This window comes from Heliangelus exortis, chromosome Z (genome assembly GCF_036169615.1).
Source record: "Heliangelus exortis chromosome Z, bHelExo1.hap1, whole genome shotgun sequence".
NCBI classification, from domain to species: Eukaryota; Metazoa; Chordata; class Aves; order Apodiformes; family Trochilidae; genus Heliangelus; species Heliangelus exortis.
In genome coordinates, this window is record NC_092454.1 from 63,974,424 (window position 1) to 63,993,082 (window position 18,659).

Here is an 18,659-nt window from a genome sequence, read left to right on the forward strand (position 1 = left end):
CCATTCACCTGCCTGTGGTGCTGTACTCAGTTTAGTTGAGCAGAGTTTGAACCCTGCTGTGGCATCCCTATTTTCAATGGAGGTTTCATGCAGATTAGAAGCATACCCACCCAGATGCCTCCCTACTTGGATGACTTTGAACTTGAAAAAGTCTTGTAGTGATGTCCAAGCACATCCAAAATGAAATGCAATTTTTCCTGCTCTGGAGAGGAGGAGCTGAGATGGTACAGGTCGGTAAACAGAAGGTGAAGAATGCAAGAGAGCTGAGGGAAACTTATTTCTGCCTACAGCTGTCAAAGACAAATGCAAATGTGACATGCATTTTCCACAAGGTGGCAGTGACTGCTCACGGTTATACACACACAAGCTGGCTCGAGGAATGCCTTGTGGTTTTTTCCTCTTGACAGCACTGAGCTGATGGTAGTATCTCTAGGTAATGGACTAGAGGAGAAAGAATGGGGTGTGGGTTCCTACTGGAATGTGTGGCACCAGCTGCCAAACCCTCAGGAGCTGGAGCATCTGGGTTGGAGTGGATGTGGCAAACTCTAGGGAGGCAGGGGAGCCAGGCATTGGCTCCAACTGCATTCACAGAAGTTTTAGACCAGGATTAGGTCTTCACTTAAGGCAGTCCATGATATCTCCTCAAGGAAGCAATTATTTCTGGGTTTTTTTCACCTTTCTTTACATCTGTTTTTATCTCCTCCCCTTTTTAATCTCAGAAATCCCACTCTCAAGTCTACTTGCAAAGGCACATCAATGTGGACTGAAGAAAAGCATCACAGTAAGACCAAAGATGACCATCAGCACAGCCCCAGCTGCAGGACCATTGAGAGTGGGCACTGCACCCTGGACAGAGCTGACACCCTTTCCACCTTTACAGATGCATGCAGCTGCGGAGTGCTGCAGTGCCAAAGAGGACCTAGCCCAAGTCAAGCCCTTGCACACCCTCTGACACCCCAGCAGGGCCACCAAGAGCTTCAACTTTCCCAAAAAGACTTTCAGATCAGCTTTAGAGTGCTAATGTCAGACAGGTTGATGACAACCTGCACTTGCTGCTCACAGGCATTGTGCAAGTGGCTGTAGGACAGGCCGGACTGCCTGAGGTGCACTACCAAAGGCCTAAAAGCACACATAATCCTGCACTGGAAGAAGGGGCTTGTCTCAGCAACTTCATTACACTGACTGATTACTCATTGGGTTAGTTTGCTTCACTAGAGAGCAGAAATCAGGTTTTATGACCTTCATACCACCTTTCACCACTGACACACTCATGCACACGACTGCCAAGGAAAATAAATCTGGTTTTAATACTCCCTTTTTCTTTCATCAGCACTTGTGGAAAAAAATCAGGTTTTTCTCCATAGCTTTAGAACTCTGAGGACAACCAAGTTTGTTCACATTGAGAAACTACCACAAGACCTCCAGTGCTGGACAGTGAGGGATATTACTGTCACTTCTTCACAGTTCCCAATCAGTTTTTCAGGTGGAAATCGCTACAGTTCTCAGTGAAGTTCAGAGGTTCAGGAGGGGGCACAGGTGTTTGCTCTTAATTAAAAAAAAAAAAAAATTTATTTTTTGAATAAAACAGCCTTGTAAAATCACCTGCAGTTCATGAAGCATGAAATCTTTACACAGGTATCAAGGGAAATGTATAGGTCAGTACTTTAAGAGAAAGCAGCTGAGCCAGGATTATTCTGACAGACAAATATTTCTGCTACACTGACCACGGGACAGGAACACCATTTGGCTATTTTTAATTCATTCTCTAGTCACAACTTTACTTGAAAGAAGAGATGATTAATTCAGTGGGCTTAATTCAGTGTTTTAGGACTTGCAAGCCCTCTGAAAATTTCTCAATAAAAAAGTGCCAAAAAACCCAGTAGACTGCTACCCCATGCTACAGCCTACTGACAACATACTCCTTTTTCTGATTTACCGTGTACCATGCTGTGCAGGAGATACAGACCTTTCTCAGAGGCCACCTGAAAACCACAGCACTGGAGGTAACCTGATCTGGCAATTTGTTCTCCTCAGAATAACCCTTTAAAGCAATCAGCACCTCTCTCCTACTTGTGCCAATGTGCATTATATCCTCAGTGGGAAATACAGTCAGCCTGTATCTCAGAACATGTCTTGTGCTTAGTCCATTCATAAAGTATCAGTTGATTTGCATCTCAGGTAAGTGATCTCTTCTTGTTGATAGACAGAACATCCAACCCTGGCATTGCAAAGCCATTAAGACCACTTTGGATGGCTCAGATCAATAATGAGAACTAAAAATTAACCAAGTCATCCTCCACAGTGGCTGAAGGTGCATCACCATCACCTTCAATACTTGTCTGTATCCTGTAGTTATAGGTTCTTCTTTTGGCTTCTAAAGATTCTCATTGTTACTAACTCATCTGTGTGTCTCCTTCACTCGGAACCATGTGGGTCCTGGACATCAATTTAACACAGGTAGGGCCAATGTAGTGATCTGATCTCACGGGAGAGCCAGGGTGAACACCTTGGTAAGTTCAGCCCTAAGCTTGCACACCAGTGGCCAAATTACACAAGGAAATAGGTGACCTACCTATATCACCTATACTGGTCTTGGGAGATATAAGTGCTTGCCATGTTTTAGTGACTGTGCCAACTGCAAGGGAGTCAAGGGCAACCCACAAACAGAACTAAAACACAAGCAAAATACTCACTAATGGTTTTATTTTGTCTTTTATTCAGAACAGCTGACATATTTGTGTTTCCTCATGAGAGTAAAAGAAAAAAAACCAGTCAGTGAGGAAACTGGTAACACCCAAGTGTTGTTTTGTTAGCCTGTTTGTTGCTCCTTAACACTGGTTAAAAAAGATACCTCTTGTTGGATTCTGGGCCAAAGCAATGAGTAAACATTAGTCCTCAGTTTTGCCAACAGCTGGCAAAGCTTTTGAAATTGCTTTTGCTTTCCACCAGCCAATTCTCAGAAAGGTTACTGTTAAGGCTACCGTTAAGTCTGTTCAAAATTTCTAAATCTGACAAAGTTCAGCATTTTAAAGGCACTCATTCTGTGTAGCTTTGGGAAACAACTCTCAGGTTCTTCAAGAGCAAAGTGATTGCCATGAATTTACAATCATTAACCCAATTATTAGCAGAAGTTATCATCATCAACTGTCCAGCAAAAAAGGCTGAAACATACCTTTTGATTAATGAGATAAAAATACTTTAAAAAAAATCACATTCTCCTATGCCAGTCTCCCAGGAATATGTGCCCTTCACACTTTTACAACAGCTTTTCCAATATTTTCTCCCTTTAACATTCCAATGAAAGCCATTGGCATGTTCATAAATCCTTCAGTGATGTGTTCACGGTACTTCACTTTCCCCTGTCAAAAATAAGAAAGGGAATTACTGAGTTTTTATTCACCAGCTGCCTAGTTTTTACCATATCTGTGAGATTAAACTGTAACCGAATTTTCTCCAGCTTCTACGTTTTACCTGAAACATGTAAGATGGCACATACCAGGGCAACTTTGTAAAATGAGGTAGGTTGTTGTGAGGATTTGGCTTTGTTAAAAGACCTTCTGCTTGGAGTCACAACAAGAAGCAAAAGTCACTGCTATAAAAACACAAGGACAGATTTAGTACTGCTTGGTCCCCAAGCAACAGACAGCTAGGGGATTACTTCCCCAAAGCCAGGCCTCTCTCTACCCATAGGGAAATATGGAATTGCAAATCCAAGTGATCAAAAGCTGAGCCATCTCAAATTGTCACGTTTGCAAAAGGTAGAGCCTCTTAGTATACAGTGTTCACAGTCACAGCTTTTCACAGCCTTGAACCAAGTGTTAAACTTAGCTTCCATTTAGAAAAATAAAATTTAACAATTTCCCTATTAAGTCTCTCTACAAGCTAAACTTATAATTCCATAAACAAATCCATTCTTGGCAGTAATTTCAGCACACTACTACAGTGAAAATCCTTGCATATACTACAAATGGAAGGAAACTTCTGAATGAGAAATAGAGGAATCACTGCAAATATGAAACTCTTCATTTCCAGGGAAATATTTTGAATTACCTTGGAAGCATCCTTTTTTAAAGTCCACAGGTATTCTGGAATATATCTAAGTAATACCACGTGTCAACAAAACAGAAGGGGTCAGGCATATTCACTACAGTTTGAGTGTCCCCAGAAGGCTCAAAAATCAAGCCAGGAGGAAGATAAGTATCATGTTTGGCCCTCACCTCAACAGCTATGACAAGAGACCCCTTGCAAAGAGGGGTGTGACTACACCCTACAGGAAACTTCTTCTTTCCTTACCTCCACAACCCATTTTAGCAGTGCCTTCAGACCTTCCTCCCGGTGACTGTCCCAGCGGGTCACAATAAACCCTTCCATTTGAAGCTCTTTGAAGAGCATTGGAACCTGAACATAAGGCCCTGCAAGAAAAAGGAACCAACAAACCACTTGTAGTATCAGTTTCATTTGAAATAAGACTCAATGAATAAAGAGAGCTTTTAAGACAGTAAAGAGACCACTGAATCCCTTTGTGCCATTCAGAAGCAACTGCTATTTTTTCCAAACAGAATTTCCAGTACAAAAGACCAAAGATGCATGAACACTCAGTCTTTCAGGGAAACAAAGGCCTGATCTGTAGAGCTGTGTTGCTAAACACCCAACACTTCTGAAAACACATTCAGAAGTGCCCTCAGCTTCATCTGAGAGGCTGAATTCTCTGGAAAGACTGTTTTGTCAGCTTGTTTGACAGCCTGCCAAGCTGGCTCTTACTAAGTCTCAAAAAAAAAAAAAAGAAAAGTTACAAACATGAAAAAATTTTCCTACATCATAAAAACATGTTATAGTGCCTCCAGTGTCCCATTGTTAAAGTGATCTGGAAGTCCAAAGCTGGTCCATTGCCAAAAAGAATTCTGGCCTCTCATTTCTTCTAGGAGGCAAATTTGGAAAACTTAATGAAGGTGAAATACTGAAACTGAATATTCATCACAGCCACATATCCCAGCAGTTTCACCAGTAGCTGAAATATTTTGGGAAACAAACACACAAACAAAACAAAACAAACAAAACAACCAACCAACCAACCAGAAAAACCCAGAAACAACAACAAAACCAGAACAAAAACCAGCCCCTAAGCTGCACCATCTCTCAAACCCTGAGGGAAAATCCATTGTCTTATTTTAAAGTACGTAGTGTGTAAATGGCATCATGCCACCACACCTGCCTTCTACTGAGCTGCACCTGCTTAGAGCCCTGGGGAATCCTGTTTTACATTGTTCTGTCTCTTCTTCATTTCTAATCATCTGTTTTCCATCTGATACAAATGTGCACAAAGGAGGATCAGTGCATACACACACACACACACAGAGTGTGGTCACACTCCTGCTGTCCCAGAGCAGCAGCTCCCCAAATGTACACACACACACACACACACACACTCAAATGGCATACAGAAAAAAAAAAAGTAAAATCTCCAGAGACTCCCATTAGATCTTTCTCTCCACCATCACAAAACAGGAAAGAGAAGAATGCTGTTCCACACCTTTCTGAGGCACAGATTCATTGTACTGGGAGATGGCTCCACAGATTGCAATCCTTCCATATTTCTTCATCTGCTTGATAGCAGCAGTGGCAAATTCCCCACCCACCTACAAGAACCAAAGCACGTGCAGTGTTAGAGACAATACAGTGTCTGGCTTTGACTGACAAAACACCAGCAGGTTCACTGAAGATTTGGAAACACTGAGCTCCACTACTGAGGAGATTTAGTGGCTGCAGAAACCCCTACATTCAGTCAACACCTGTGAGAATTTGATCTCACTCTTCTAAAAATTAGTTATGAACACAGCGAATCAGTTTTCATTCTGAATTTGTTTCGCAAAGTTTAGTTTGAAAATGCTGGGCCAGACTTGCCCTAAGAACCCTTCTCCTCAGGGACATACCTGGGGCTACTAAAAGGCACCACCTCAGCTTTTCCCCCACTGCAGTGTGCACTTTTACATCTTCACATCACAGTGATGTCAAGTTTTTATTTAATAATTCTCTTCTCACAAATAGGGATGTGCTATGCTCAGAAGCTTTTAATGGACAAGAACTGTGAGAAGACTTACTGCTCAGAAAAGATCTGCACAAAAGTTGTGAGAGGGAACGGACTTGACCACAAAACCTATTTAACACCTTAGCAGCACAGGACATGAAATATGGAAGGGTCAGGCAAAGCAGTGATGATCTCCTGCCACAGGAGCAAGCACTTTGCCCTGGCACCACAGGTTCACATCGACTGCCAGGGGTGCTGCACTTCACACAAAACGACAGCACTGCCATCTATGGATTGTCAGACAGACTGCTGAGATGCTAAAGGGGTGAAGGTGGATGCCCTTTAAACCAGGCAGCTAGCCAGGGAATTTTAGGCCAGCTAACACCCCAGTATGTCAGCTAATACCCCTGTGACAGGTACTATATCAGCAGGTATAATGCATAAATTAGCTCTAAAAAGATATTTTAAAAGCCAGTTCTCTGGCTTAAAGATTAGCTGACATGGTTTGACTGCATCCATACTGTTAAACTCTCTTAGCCTCCAAAACAAGACAGTCACAACCAAACAGCCTATCAGGAACAGTTCACAGCCCCTGTTAACTCCAGCTGTTCTTGGAAGAGGTCAGAAACCCTCTGCAGGCCAATCCAGCAATTTTACGAGTTGTCCTTGCAACCTGGACCACGTAACATCAGGATGTCCATGTTCACTCTCCTTCCAGCAACAGCAATAAGCTGCCTGGGCCCCAAGGTGGGGCCAGGAATGATAGTCTGTTCAGTATAAGTTTAATTGTTCACTGTTACCCTCAGCACCCCAAGATGTGCCATATTTTCCAGGGTGAAGATAACTTTTCTCTCTCCATTCACATACACTGCCAACAACACAGCGTGGTCTTCTGGTCTTTGTCTTCTTTGCTACTGCCCATATCAGCAGCAGAAATAAGTGTGGGAAAGTAACAGGAAAGCAGTAAGCTCTTGCAAAGATCATTTCTCTATTTGATGGAACTCAGTATTAGGTTTGTGGTGTAGTGTTCAATTAGAAGTATACAATACTAAGTTTCTGCTGTAGTTTAAGGAAATTATGGTCTGGTCAGGGCAAGGCCCCCAGCCTGAACTCACATTGTCAAAGAAGCAGTCATAGCCATCAGGAGAGGCTTTATGCAGTGCTTCATCCAGAGACTTAACAGTTTTGTAATTAAAGGCTTCATCAAAGTTTATTTTTTTCAGATAGGCAACCTTGTCATCTGAGCCAGCAGAGCCAACCACTTTGCAACCCTGCAAGAAAAGAAGAAAATATTTCTAAACCTCCCCTCACAACACAGGCTGACAGAGAGTGATGGGGGAAGGGCTCACCCTTGAAATCAGGCTCTCCTCAGCATTTGAGCTCCTGACCTCTAGGAAACATTAACTAGCTTTGCTACACCTTCAGGAGCTTGTCCCACCTCTGGCATTACTGTAAGCATGTCTTCAGGGATGCCTGCCCTCCTGATCATCAGTGGCCTTGCTCTCCTGTCTCCCAGGTGAGCCTTCTAAGGAGCAAATATGAGCAGTTAAACCACTCACCCCAATTTTAGCAAGCTGCCCCACCACCGAGCCCACAGCACCAGCTGCAGCATTAACTAGAACAGTGTCTCCTGGCTTCATTTTGCAGACCTTCAGCAGACCAAAGTAGGCAGTGAGGCTATGAAGGAAAAGAAAGAATGCTCAGTGCAATCATTTTAAAAGCCATCCATTGTCAACAAGACTGTCCAAGTCCTTATCTCCCATACAAACTTCAGAGAAAGAGGGAAAGAACATAAGGTGACCAAGGCACTGCAATAGTGAATACAGCAGCTCTGTCTTCTGCAGTGCAATTTAAAGGACCCCTGCTTTGCTGCATGATATGATAGCTGTCATATGCTGTTTTGGGGGCAATTCCAGAAATATGGTGATTGCAGAAGAGCAAAATGAGTTAAAGAAGACTAGTTCAGGTGCCAGTGAAGTTTGAATCTTTCCAATTAGGTTAATTCAGATTTAACTGGATTCTTTCCAGCCCCTCCTAGATCCTCTTCCTACATTATTACAACTCTTCCATGCACCCTGATCTCCAAGGCAAATCTCTGATCTAGAGGATGGGCCAAATTTGAGGCCCTCTACAGAGTAAGGGCATCTGGAAGCACACATGGTTTTTACCAGAGTAAGTGGACAACACGTTGGTAGAAAAAGACAGGAAAAAAGGATCATACCAGATAGGCAGAAGCACCCTGATCAGCAAAATCCAGGGAACAGGTCTTTGCATCTCATAACTCACCCTGGCATGCCAATGGTTCCAAGAGCCAGAGACTTGGGGAGTGATTCTGGCCAGCCAGAAGGAAGGAGTTGTAGGTTTTTACCATCAGAGATGAAATGAGTTCTCCAGCCACCTCTAGCCACTACAAAGACTCCCTCTGTGAAAACAGGATTCTTACTTTCTACAACCCTGTTTAAAAGAAGAAGAAAAAAGAGTGTTGTGTCAGAGACAAATCATTACTGGCTCTTCCCTCCTTTATTCCTGTTATCCTGTGATGTAGGGGAAAAGAAATATTTTGCATCAGGATATTTATCCTGTATCTGCTGATCCTTTAGGCCTTTGCTGTCTTTCCTGAAATGTCTACAATCTCTCATCACCCTGGGAATACTGGGCAAGATTATTCCACATTCAGCCCTACTCACAACAAATCAAATGTTCCCATATGGATACTGATTTTTATTATATATATAAATAGTACCAGTCTGTTATGAATTCAGACCAAGCTTCTGCAAGTTAGAAGGCAGGAAAGAAGTTGCCAGGATTAAAGGGTGGAAAAACAAGAAGTCACAGATAGGCTGTAACATGCAGTACCCTTCTTAGACAACCTGCACCTTATTTAATGATCCTCAAGATGGAACCTCTTGGGGTAAAAAAATAAACATACAAAAGCAGTATCTAATAGCAGGGAGAAGTTCATACTTCCACTGTTTCTGTGCCAAGTGAAAATTCAACTTTTTTAGCCCAATTGGAAAACTATATTGGGAAGGGGTAGGAGAGTAGCTTTGAAATATTGTAAACAGCTTTCTGGCCTTCTGTTCAGCAGACTTGGTTGTTAATTTATCCCAGCCCTCAGTGTTTCTGCAGAGAAACACAAGAGTCAAGGGGCAGCAACTTAGAGACAGCACAGTAGAAACAAGCTGACAAAGGGAAACATCTGTGTAGATAATTTACCACAAGGTTGGGAAAGGACAGATTTAAGGTTAGATAACCATTTGGCTAGAGCTGTATCTTAGGTGATGTTGAGGTATTCTCAGCTGGAGCAGACAGCATGTGTGGCTTCAGTCATGCAATTACTAGCATATCAGATTTAAAATGTGGAGTTGACACTTATGGCAACTACAATGATGGGGTACTTCATACCTCTGCTTGTAAAAATTTCCTTTGAAAACGTAACATCAATTGTATCAGAGACCTGAACACCCCCCCAAGAAAGCAAAAGAGGTTCTTAGAGGAAAAAACACATTCCAACCAATTACAAGAACACAGTTGCAGAACACAGTGAAGTCCAGAAAAAGTAATGCAGGCTGCAGATGTAACAGATGTCAGCAAATTCCTTTGACATCTGCCATGTGTATGAAAAAAAAAGAACTGAAGATCTTACCTGGCAACCTGTGTGCCTATCATTATGTCCCCTTCCTTCATGTCCCTTCGACTATAAGGTCTGTAACACAGGCAGAGATCACTTACTGTAAGTAAATCTAGTGATGTTCCTGATAAGCTATGAAGTAGTTGCTATCATCTGATAAAAGAGAGCACAGGCAGTGATGCTGAACAGATCACAAAGAGCTTGTCATTGTAATGACATAACTGGATGTCTTCCAAAGCCAACTACTTTTGTATCCCATCTTCAACAAATACTGGGACAGAGTTCTGGGGACACAAAAGCATTAATCTTCCCAGCATGGTCAGCCATTACAAGAAATCAGAGACTCCAAAGAACTTGGGCACTAAGGTCCACCAGGCTTCTATGAACTACCCAATATCCCTGTGCTTGAACCTATTACCATGGGCATATTAGCCATTTCATACTTAGAATAGGTACCCTTAAGTATAAGCTTGCAGTGAAGCAGTGAAGCTTGTAAGTGAAGCACTACTGTAACAGGGCTGTGGTCTCATCTGAGTCCATTGCATTCCAGTGGAAGAGATATGACAAGGAAGAATTGCAGAGTCAATTCAGTATCATTAACCTGATGTCTTGTTAAATCTGACACAGCTTCATATTGGGAGTTTTGTAATTTACACCCATTTTATAAAAAGCAGACACAGGCATCTGGGACTCAGACAACAGGAGGTGCTCCCAGGACATGTTCTTTTGAGGTTTAAGTCAGAGATCAAATGAGGAATCATAGCCAGCAATTTAAAAAGAAGAAATAGATATACCTCATGTAAGGATCAACACTGAGAAACACTGATTCAAGCAGCAACTCTGTAACAAAAGACAAAGCAAATTCCTGGGCATCAGCAGCGCAATAAACTGTAGTTTCCACAAGTCAGACTTCCAACAAAAACAACAAGAATTCCTGGCAGCAAAAAAAACCCATATCCTGTAATCGTTTAGGGAAAAACTAGCAGAATTGAGTACTATATTCATTAGATTTGTCTGGACTATCACTGTGCTGTTACAAACCACTTTCTGAAGTGTCTCCTTAGCTGGCTTGCTTCCTTTCATCCCTGTTTTTCTTTATCTGCTTCCCCTCTACACATGGCTCAAGAGGCCAGAACTCCTAAGCAAAAAAACTGGTTTACTTTCAACCCCTATATAAAATGCCTTTCCAGGATTCAACTAGCAGAAGGTGGTAAGAAACCTTGGCACAGGTCACAGCCAAACACCACTCTGCTGCACTAAACAGAAAGGATTAGGCCTTCTTTTCCAGGTATCCAGTTCTGCCTCTCTGCCTCTAAGGCCACTAGTTATTGTGATATACACAATTAAACACATTTTAATTTAAATTCTCACTCACACAGAAGTTTCAGCTGTTCATCTCAGCCTCCAGAGACTACCATCTTCTCCAGTTTTATCCAAAGGTTTTTGCAAAATATAGATTAAAACCTTTCACCAATAAAAAATGTTTGGGTTTAACTAGTTATCTCATTGCTGTGTGTCACGGTTCAGTTCTTTATTTCTAAATTAAACAAGCTCTCTTTCCTTGCAGGGCTCAGTCTTGAGGGTATATTACTTGAGCAATTTCTCCAGTAAACTTCATTTGGAAACACACTGGAACGTTTTTGCAATCAGGCACCATGTGTTATTAGGCAGCATGTGACTGTGAAAAGCACACAGCAGCCACTGCACGCTGGAGTTAGAACTGCTCAGCCACTGTTTCTAAAACATGTCATCAGGAGGTGGCATGTCTGAAAGTGCTCAAAACCCATCAGCATACCTATTCTTGAGAAACCACCCTTCCCTGTTAAGGTACATTACAATGGGTCTTGCCACAAGACACAACAACCCATTTTCAAAAATCCAAGGCACAGAAACAAAGTTCTGCAGTCATTTGTCAGCAACCAGAACCTCCGTAAAAAATAAAAACGGGTGGCACTCCACTTACCTCCATCCTTTAGATTTGGCAGCTCTATCTGTTTCAGTTCAAAGTCACTGGTTTTGGGGAAACCCTCAAAGTGCTTCTTCAGAACCCACACCTTGGCAGTCACCATCCTGAGCAGGAAACAGCAGGGCCAAAGATCACCTGCCAAAGAGAATTGGTTAAGATTTCACAAAGTAGAACAGTATCTTGAGAATGTGCCATCACACATCTGTAGGCATCCAGAGGCAATATTGCTGGATTAAGAAAATGTGTTAAGGACCCCTCTAAGCAAGTCAGAGCTTTCTGCAACCAGCTGAAGCTTCCTGCCTGCTGCCAGCAAGCTCTACTCTGCAAAGTCAGCCCTAGCAAGATTCACATTTCCCACACTAAAAAAACAGAAGAGGAAAAATCTACTGGTTTGAGGAAAAAAAAAAAATGTCCTGGAAGGAGAAAACATATCCACTCCTTAAACTTCTTCTTTTGCCCCAGTTACATGGGGTGAGTTCTGAACCTAAACTTTTATAAACTTAAATCAAAGCTCAAGTGAGAAATACAAAGGTAAGCAAGACCTCTTTTTGTGACAGCCCATATGTTGAAAGATATTTCTCCAGCTGCCAAGTTGGAACTTGGAGCACATTGTCAGCAGCAATTTCCACACAATATGGAAACAAAAAACTTGCATTCATTTTACCCTCGCAGCCTCTTTTTCCTTTCTATAAGCAAGCACATCAATAAGGTCAAAGAAAGAGAAATTTATACTTAGAGCAGGCAGGTGTGAAACTCTGTCTTCTGATGACAAGGTCAGTCAAAAATGTTCTGCATGCGACTCAGTGGCTGAACTCCTTCAGTCACACACACCTCCTGAAAGTTGAAAGATATCTGCTTTTATTGACAGAGCAGGTACTGCCCTTCATCCACTTTCCCAGAAGCAATAGTAAAACCTCAGTAAACCTGGCACAGGGAACACCCAACATGAGTCACCTTTCTCCTACTAAGACCTGTCATGCTGACAAACTGCCACAATTCAGCGCCCAGCCAGCTCCACAGCAATGTTCTGCAATATTGCAAGCTAAATACATTAAACTCATGGTCCTAGAAACAGTAAAATACTTAAATCTGGAGGCCCAGACTATTGCCAGAGCAGGAGTTTCTTCAAATCACAGGCTCTCAAAGGACATCCATACCCACACACACCCACTACTCCCAGAGAAGGGATCCAGAGGATCAGAGCTTGCATGGCTATGCCCCTGCATGCTGGGAGATCTGTGCACTGCAGAGCAACCTTAACAAACAGTGGCAAGCGTTGGCTTTTTGCCTCATCTGTGTTGCAATGAGGCACATAACAGGGGAGAAATATTTGTCCAGAGACTACCTGCCTTCTGCCTTTTGTTTTTCCTGTGAAAATATTTAACTAGAATATGAAGGGTGGAAAGTGCAGAGACTTGTACCTAGCAGCATGTTTATCTACAAAATACCTGCAGACAAAAGCACTGATTAGGAACAGACACCTCAGGAAAATTAACATAACTTTTTAAAGACACATAAACAGGGACAAGGGTGAATGGGGCAAGCTCCCCCATTATTTAGATAACTGCAAAAGCCACCAGACCCATAAACTCATCAGCACTCCAAAGCTTTCTGTGATGAAGCAGGGATATTCCTGTTCGGCCCACCACTTGGTGTGCTACAAGCCAATCCACACAGATGAGACGTTAGCTTTAATTTCCAGTTCTGTGCAGAAAAGGGAGCAGGGTGGTATTCCACTGCACAATCTCAGTTGCCAGAAATGCAATTAATACTTTCATAGCCAAACATGTGAGAAAAGAGCTGTATCTCTAGCGTGAGTCTATAATCTGCACCCATGATTGGTTAACTGAGTTCTGGCTTCCATCAGAAGTGGCAATGCTCAACTATTTCATTATCTATGCTCAAAGAGTAAGGGGCTTTTTGTTAGCAGGGGTCCCTATGGCTTATGGATGGTTATTTAAATATGGTATTAACTCATTAATATGTTAATAGTACATTAATACAGTGAATCCAACTACTCAGTGTTCAAGGCTGTAACCAAGGTAAGTTGATGGAGCTGTGGGGAGTGCTCCTTCCCATCCCATTCATCTGCCTTGCAGGCCTGTCTCAAGTCTGGCTGCTAACTGCTTGGGCTGTGTTTTTATCCAATCTGTTTTTGTCTAGTTGTTACTGTTTCACTGTCATCTGAGTCCTATTTTTATTTTTTGTGCCTTTTTTGTTTTCCTTTACATGATTTTTTCCCCAAATGTGCTTTTTTTCTCTAAAATTTTACTTACTTCAATTAATAACTGACATATTCAAACAATTATAACCATTATTGCAAAGAGGCAGCTATGATAAACACTTGAGAAAGGACAGTCAATAAGGTGAAAAAAAGACTTTTAAAAAAATAATCACTGGGGAGTCCCAGGAAAAAATTAAGGTGATGCATTTATACCAGGTATTCTTAAAAAAGAACCATCATAGCTTTTACTGAAACTGAAGCCCAAGTCAGCATTTATTCTGATGTCCTTCAATCTCTTCTTGTCCCTTGGTCTAGCCCATCAAGGTTTCTGAAGAATAAAATTTTATATTAACCTCCCTTTTTCCAAACTGCAAGCAAACCACCTTCATGCAGTTTATCATAGCTCAGTCCCCAAAGTCAGAGGGGAAAAGCAGGTCCACAATTCAGGGGAAAATGGAAGAGAAAAAGGAAGAGGTGAAAACTGGGATCCCATAGTAGATACTAGCACCAGGTATCCAGTAGATACCTGGAAAAGATGGTCAAGAGAGGACAGACATATCTGAGAAAATCAAGAGGCTGAGGAGCTCATGGTGATACCTGCAATCTGGGAATCTTGCCATTAAAGTAAAAGAGCAATAAAGCTCTCAAAGAAGCATGAGTCAAACCAGTTTACTTTCCTTAAGTAGTCCAAATTAATATTTATGTCTTGTATGGTATGGTTTCCTAGCCCAAATCTAACCTTGAGGACAAAGTCATCTTAGAAGCCTGGAAGTTAAAAGTAAATTAATTTCAAATTTGGGGTTAGCTTAACAGTTCATCTTGCTGCCAGTCACAATTAATTTGCAGATATGGCTGTGATTCTTGTTTCCTTTTATCCTCATTCTGAAGCAGAAACAACTAAGTTCCCAGATATACTGGAAGAAAAGGGTATAAATAAAAGATGAGTAATGTATCAGATCTGAGTATTTCTCAGATATAATTAGTTTGTATATCTGAGCTACAAAAAAAAAAAACACAGACCACCACAACAGCAAATTTGTTCAGGAAATCATCACCTCACCTAGTCCCTTCATCCAGATCATATTTACATTATTTCTCTGCAGTATTTCAAAACAATCTGCCAGGCACCAGCATAAAGCACTCTCTAAATACTTTAAAAAACAAACCTGAAAGGACTTGTTGGCAGTAGAAACTGCCAAAATGGTCATAATCAGAAGGTACCTCAGGATTCCTCATACATTACAAGATTACAAGATTACTTGGGAGTGAATATGGCCTCAAATTTTAAGTGACTGCAAGTGCTGGTAAAAATTGACTAATTAAAATTGACTGGTTTAGCTACCACAATACCTTCTAAGGCTTTTTTTTTTTTTCCTGTGGTGAAAACCAAGGTAAAGACAAACCACTCCCACCTTACGCTTAGCAGACACTATACCTGAGCAAGCAAGTACCTGAGCAAGCATGAGTCTGCATTATGAAAACAATAAAGCTACAACTTTACTTCTCTGGGCAATGCTATCAGGCCCTGGAAGGAGGTCAAAAGATTGGATGGGCGTAGTCATCGCTTGGTGAAAATACTGAGCTGTCCTGCACTTTGTTACAAGGCTGTAATTGCAACAGAGGTTCAACAGCCCTGCAGAGCAAGCTCACGCAGGAAGAACGGAATAGGGAAGCCAAGGCCTGAACTGAAAGAGGCCCACTGACCTTCAGCTCTGAGAACCTGCACGTAAAATAAAAATCTTAAAAAATACCTCAGGTAAGAAAGCATGTGAAGACACCCAAAGATACAAAGGAAGACAGGACACTGCAGGTGACCTGTCCAGACAAACCAAGCCAAAACTTCTTCAAGGACAAGCAGGGATTCCCTGGTTACTGAGGCACACAACCATTCTTTCTACTTTTCCCTTTCTCAACTGTTGATAGAGCCCAAGCACATGCAGCAACATCTGGAAATGCAAAATCTCATCAAAGCTGTTGAGACATAACAGCAGCAGTTTTGCTTCTCATGTTTGCAGGGACATGCCGTGTTCTGTTTCACCATAGAAAGAAATACTTAATTTTTACAGCCGCCAAAGAAAACTCCTGTTTTTAAAAAAATAATAATTAAAAAACGAACAAAAAACCAAAAAACTCAAAAAAACCTTAAACTTCAAGAAAACAGAACTTAAACTAAAACCAAAACTTGTGACTACACGAAGCAAGCAATTTTGGTTTAGGTGTAAAAGGTAAAATATCACAGACTAGGGCCAGATGCTGTAAAGTTACTGCAAGAGCTTCAAGACTTAATAAGCTTCTCCATTAATTGCTCTTTCCCTCTCATCTCATTACATAAGTCTACAAAGGTTAAGCACTCCTCTCTTGCAGCTTAGTGTAGTAAGACAGCCCTGTGTGCTCAGAAAGGAAGTTACAAATGTACTTTCAAGCACCAGCAATCCTTCTGAGATGTTCTCATGAATCTCCCTAATATTACCAGGGCAGATTCATCCATGAATGAGTTAAAGCTCATAACACACACAAACAGGTTCTCCAATGAGAAGGAAGTCTCAGCTCAAGCCCATCTGGGCAGACATGGCCTGAAAGGACAGAATCCTTCCACACCACCCTGAACTTGGAGCTGAACTGGATCTGGGGCACTGTGCTGAGTTCTCAGCTCACCTGCAGAGCAAAGACACTGATATACTTGACTGAGTCCAGTGCAGGATCACCAGAATAATGAAGAGACCGTAAAATGTAGCAGATGAGGAACAACTTAGGAGAAACAGCTTGGTTTAGTCTTCAGAAACAAAAGCTACAGAGGAATTTACTGCCTTTTATAGCTGCTTAGTCAGATGGTATCAAGAAAATAGAAACCAGCATGATGACTGCAGTTTGCAAGACAGTATTACCCAATGACACATGGAAGATTTTGGGATTTCACCACAAAAACACAATGGGGTCAGATATTGGAATACATTGTCTGAAGAGATCGTGGAATCTCTACCTTCCTGAATTCATGTAACTTCACGTGTCTGTGAGCTATCTCATCAGTCTGGTCTGGCTTTGCCCATGGGTACAGACTACATGACCCCCCAAAATCTCTACTAACCTAAATTATACCATGACCACATAATAGCAATTAAGACTCTTAATTCATAACTAGCTCTCAGTACAACAAGGGCTTATTTGGTATGAACAACTGTGAGCATCGAAATCTTAAGAATTAAATCTATATAAGGAACATGCAAAGTAATAATTTTATATTTATATAATACTGTTGAGTTTAGTTATTATTTAGTGCAGGTTTTTACCAAATACTCTTCAAAATACCTGAAGAACCAGAAAACTCTAATAGGAGATTTTTTCAGGATGTAAACACCCTGATTTCTTTCACCAGAACTGAGTCTTGAGAAGAAAAAATAGAACAATTATGTCATCTGAACCATAAATCAACAGCTCCATAGCACCATTTACAAAAGAACCACACCAAACTCCAAAAAAGGACCCTTACAATATTTGTCTACCCAAAAAGCTTAACTTAATTCCATGAATAATAAACAGTTGTTGCTTTACCAAAACAGACCATTGTCTCTTATGTATCTTCTCTGACCACACTTTCAGTCCTTGGAGGTTCTACTGAGAATACTAGCGAGTTCCAAAACCCCTTTCTGAACTGATTATAAATTAATTTTGTGCTGTATTATCAGGTACTCACCAAAATAGAAATCTTTCCTAATTCATAAAACACTCATTTCACAAACCTGTTAACCTATACTATATATTTACCTTTGCAGAGTGTGATTTCAGAACTAGGAAAGGTTCCTACTATGTATTTGGTATGGTGCACAAGTTGGTACAGTAATACCAAAAGTTCTCCCAGACAAGCAGCTGCTAAAAGTATCTTTTCCTCCCTCAAAACACATACTATATTAATTCCAACATGCTAATTCCATGTTAGGTAACTGCAACATTATTTGTTTTATTCCTTAACATTAAACACTATAATTAAAACAGCACATTTTACCATTCACCAAATGAAGGACACAACTTTTAGGGCCTATGAGGTCAAAGCTAGTACATAACTACTAAGAAAATGTAAGTTATGCCTCTCCCTCACATCACATAAAAACAGCGACCATACCTGATTATAGTGGAAAGATTCCTACATGAGAAACGGTTCTTCCTTATTTCAGGCTTTAATTAGAGTGGAAGAAAAAGCAGGGTAGCTGGACTACTTACAGCACTGGCTGCTGAGCTGCCAGCTCCCTCAGCCACACAATGAAAAAATTATTTAAGCCCTAGAGAGAGCAGTCAGCTGCCACCTACAGCCACGGCCAAGCAGCCACCTCGCACAGAAACTTATCAGGAACTCTCAGGCAAGAAACAGGCAAGCACCTTTGCCACAGACGGCAGATGGTTTTGCCAATCACAAACTATTCACACATAATTTGGAAAGACTTTCAGTAAGTTCTCCAAATAAAAATTGTCTTTAATGACAGACGTGGCAGCGCTGCCACGGTAATGCCTCAGGCCAAGCTGCCCCCAGTGCAATTCCTCAAACGAGCTAACACAAAAAAACCGTGTTATCTATAACCTAGACCGGCAATATGAATAATTTCAAAGGATTAACACAACCTCAGGATCCAACCCGGGCGGTTCAGCACCATCAGCCCCGCAGCCGCTCCCCAGAGACCCAGAGCCAACAACCCGAACCCCCTGGGCCCGGTTGAGTTTACAGCCTAACTACACCGGTTTTAAGGAGTAAAGGCGAACCAGGTGGTTTGGCTTTTCCACTTCGACCCAAGCAGCACTGGACACCCGCAGCCCTCCCATGACT

The 18,659-nt window shown here is 41.6% G+C and overlaps 1 protein-coding gene across 4 annotated transcripts; it reads right to left on the minus strand.

The window, feature by feature from the left end:
• Positions 1-1,281: 1,281 nt before the first annotated feature.
• Positions 1,282-18,485, minus strand: PTGR1 (prostaglandin reductase 1). 4 transcript variants are annotated; one of them, XM_071730201.1, is made up of 11 exons: positions 17,964-18,088; positions 12,355-12,456; positions 11,620-11,757; positions 10,451-10,496; positions 9,672-9,731; positions 8,312-8,479; positions 7,585-7,702; positions 7,141-7,296; positions 5,531-5,636; positions 4,294-4,412; positions 1,282-1,545 (listed from the first exon to the last, which is right to left on the minus strand). In XM_071730201.1, exons 3-11 carry the CDS (start codon positions 11,723-11,725, stop codon positions 1,513-1,515), a joined length of 912 nt encoding a protein of 303 aa, XP_071586302.1. In that variant the 5' UTR covers positions 11,726-11,757; positions 12,355-12,456; positions 17,964-18,088; the 3' UTR covers positions 1,282-1,512. The 4 variants fall into 4 exon arrangements, with proteins under 4 accessions (XP_071586302.1, XP_071586301.1, XP_071586299.1 ...); XM_071730200.1 differs by lacking the exons at positions 1,282-1,545; positions 17,964-18,088 and adding exons at positions 2,687-3,359; positions 18,458-18,485; XM_071730198.1 differs by lacking the exon at positions 1,282-1,545 and adding an exon at positions 2,687-3,359.
• Positions 18,486-18,659: the final 174 nt, after the last annotated feature.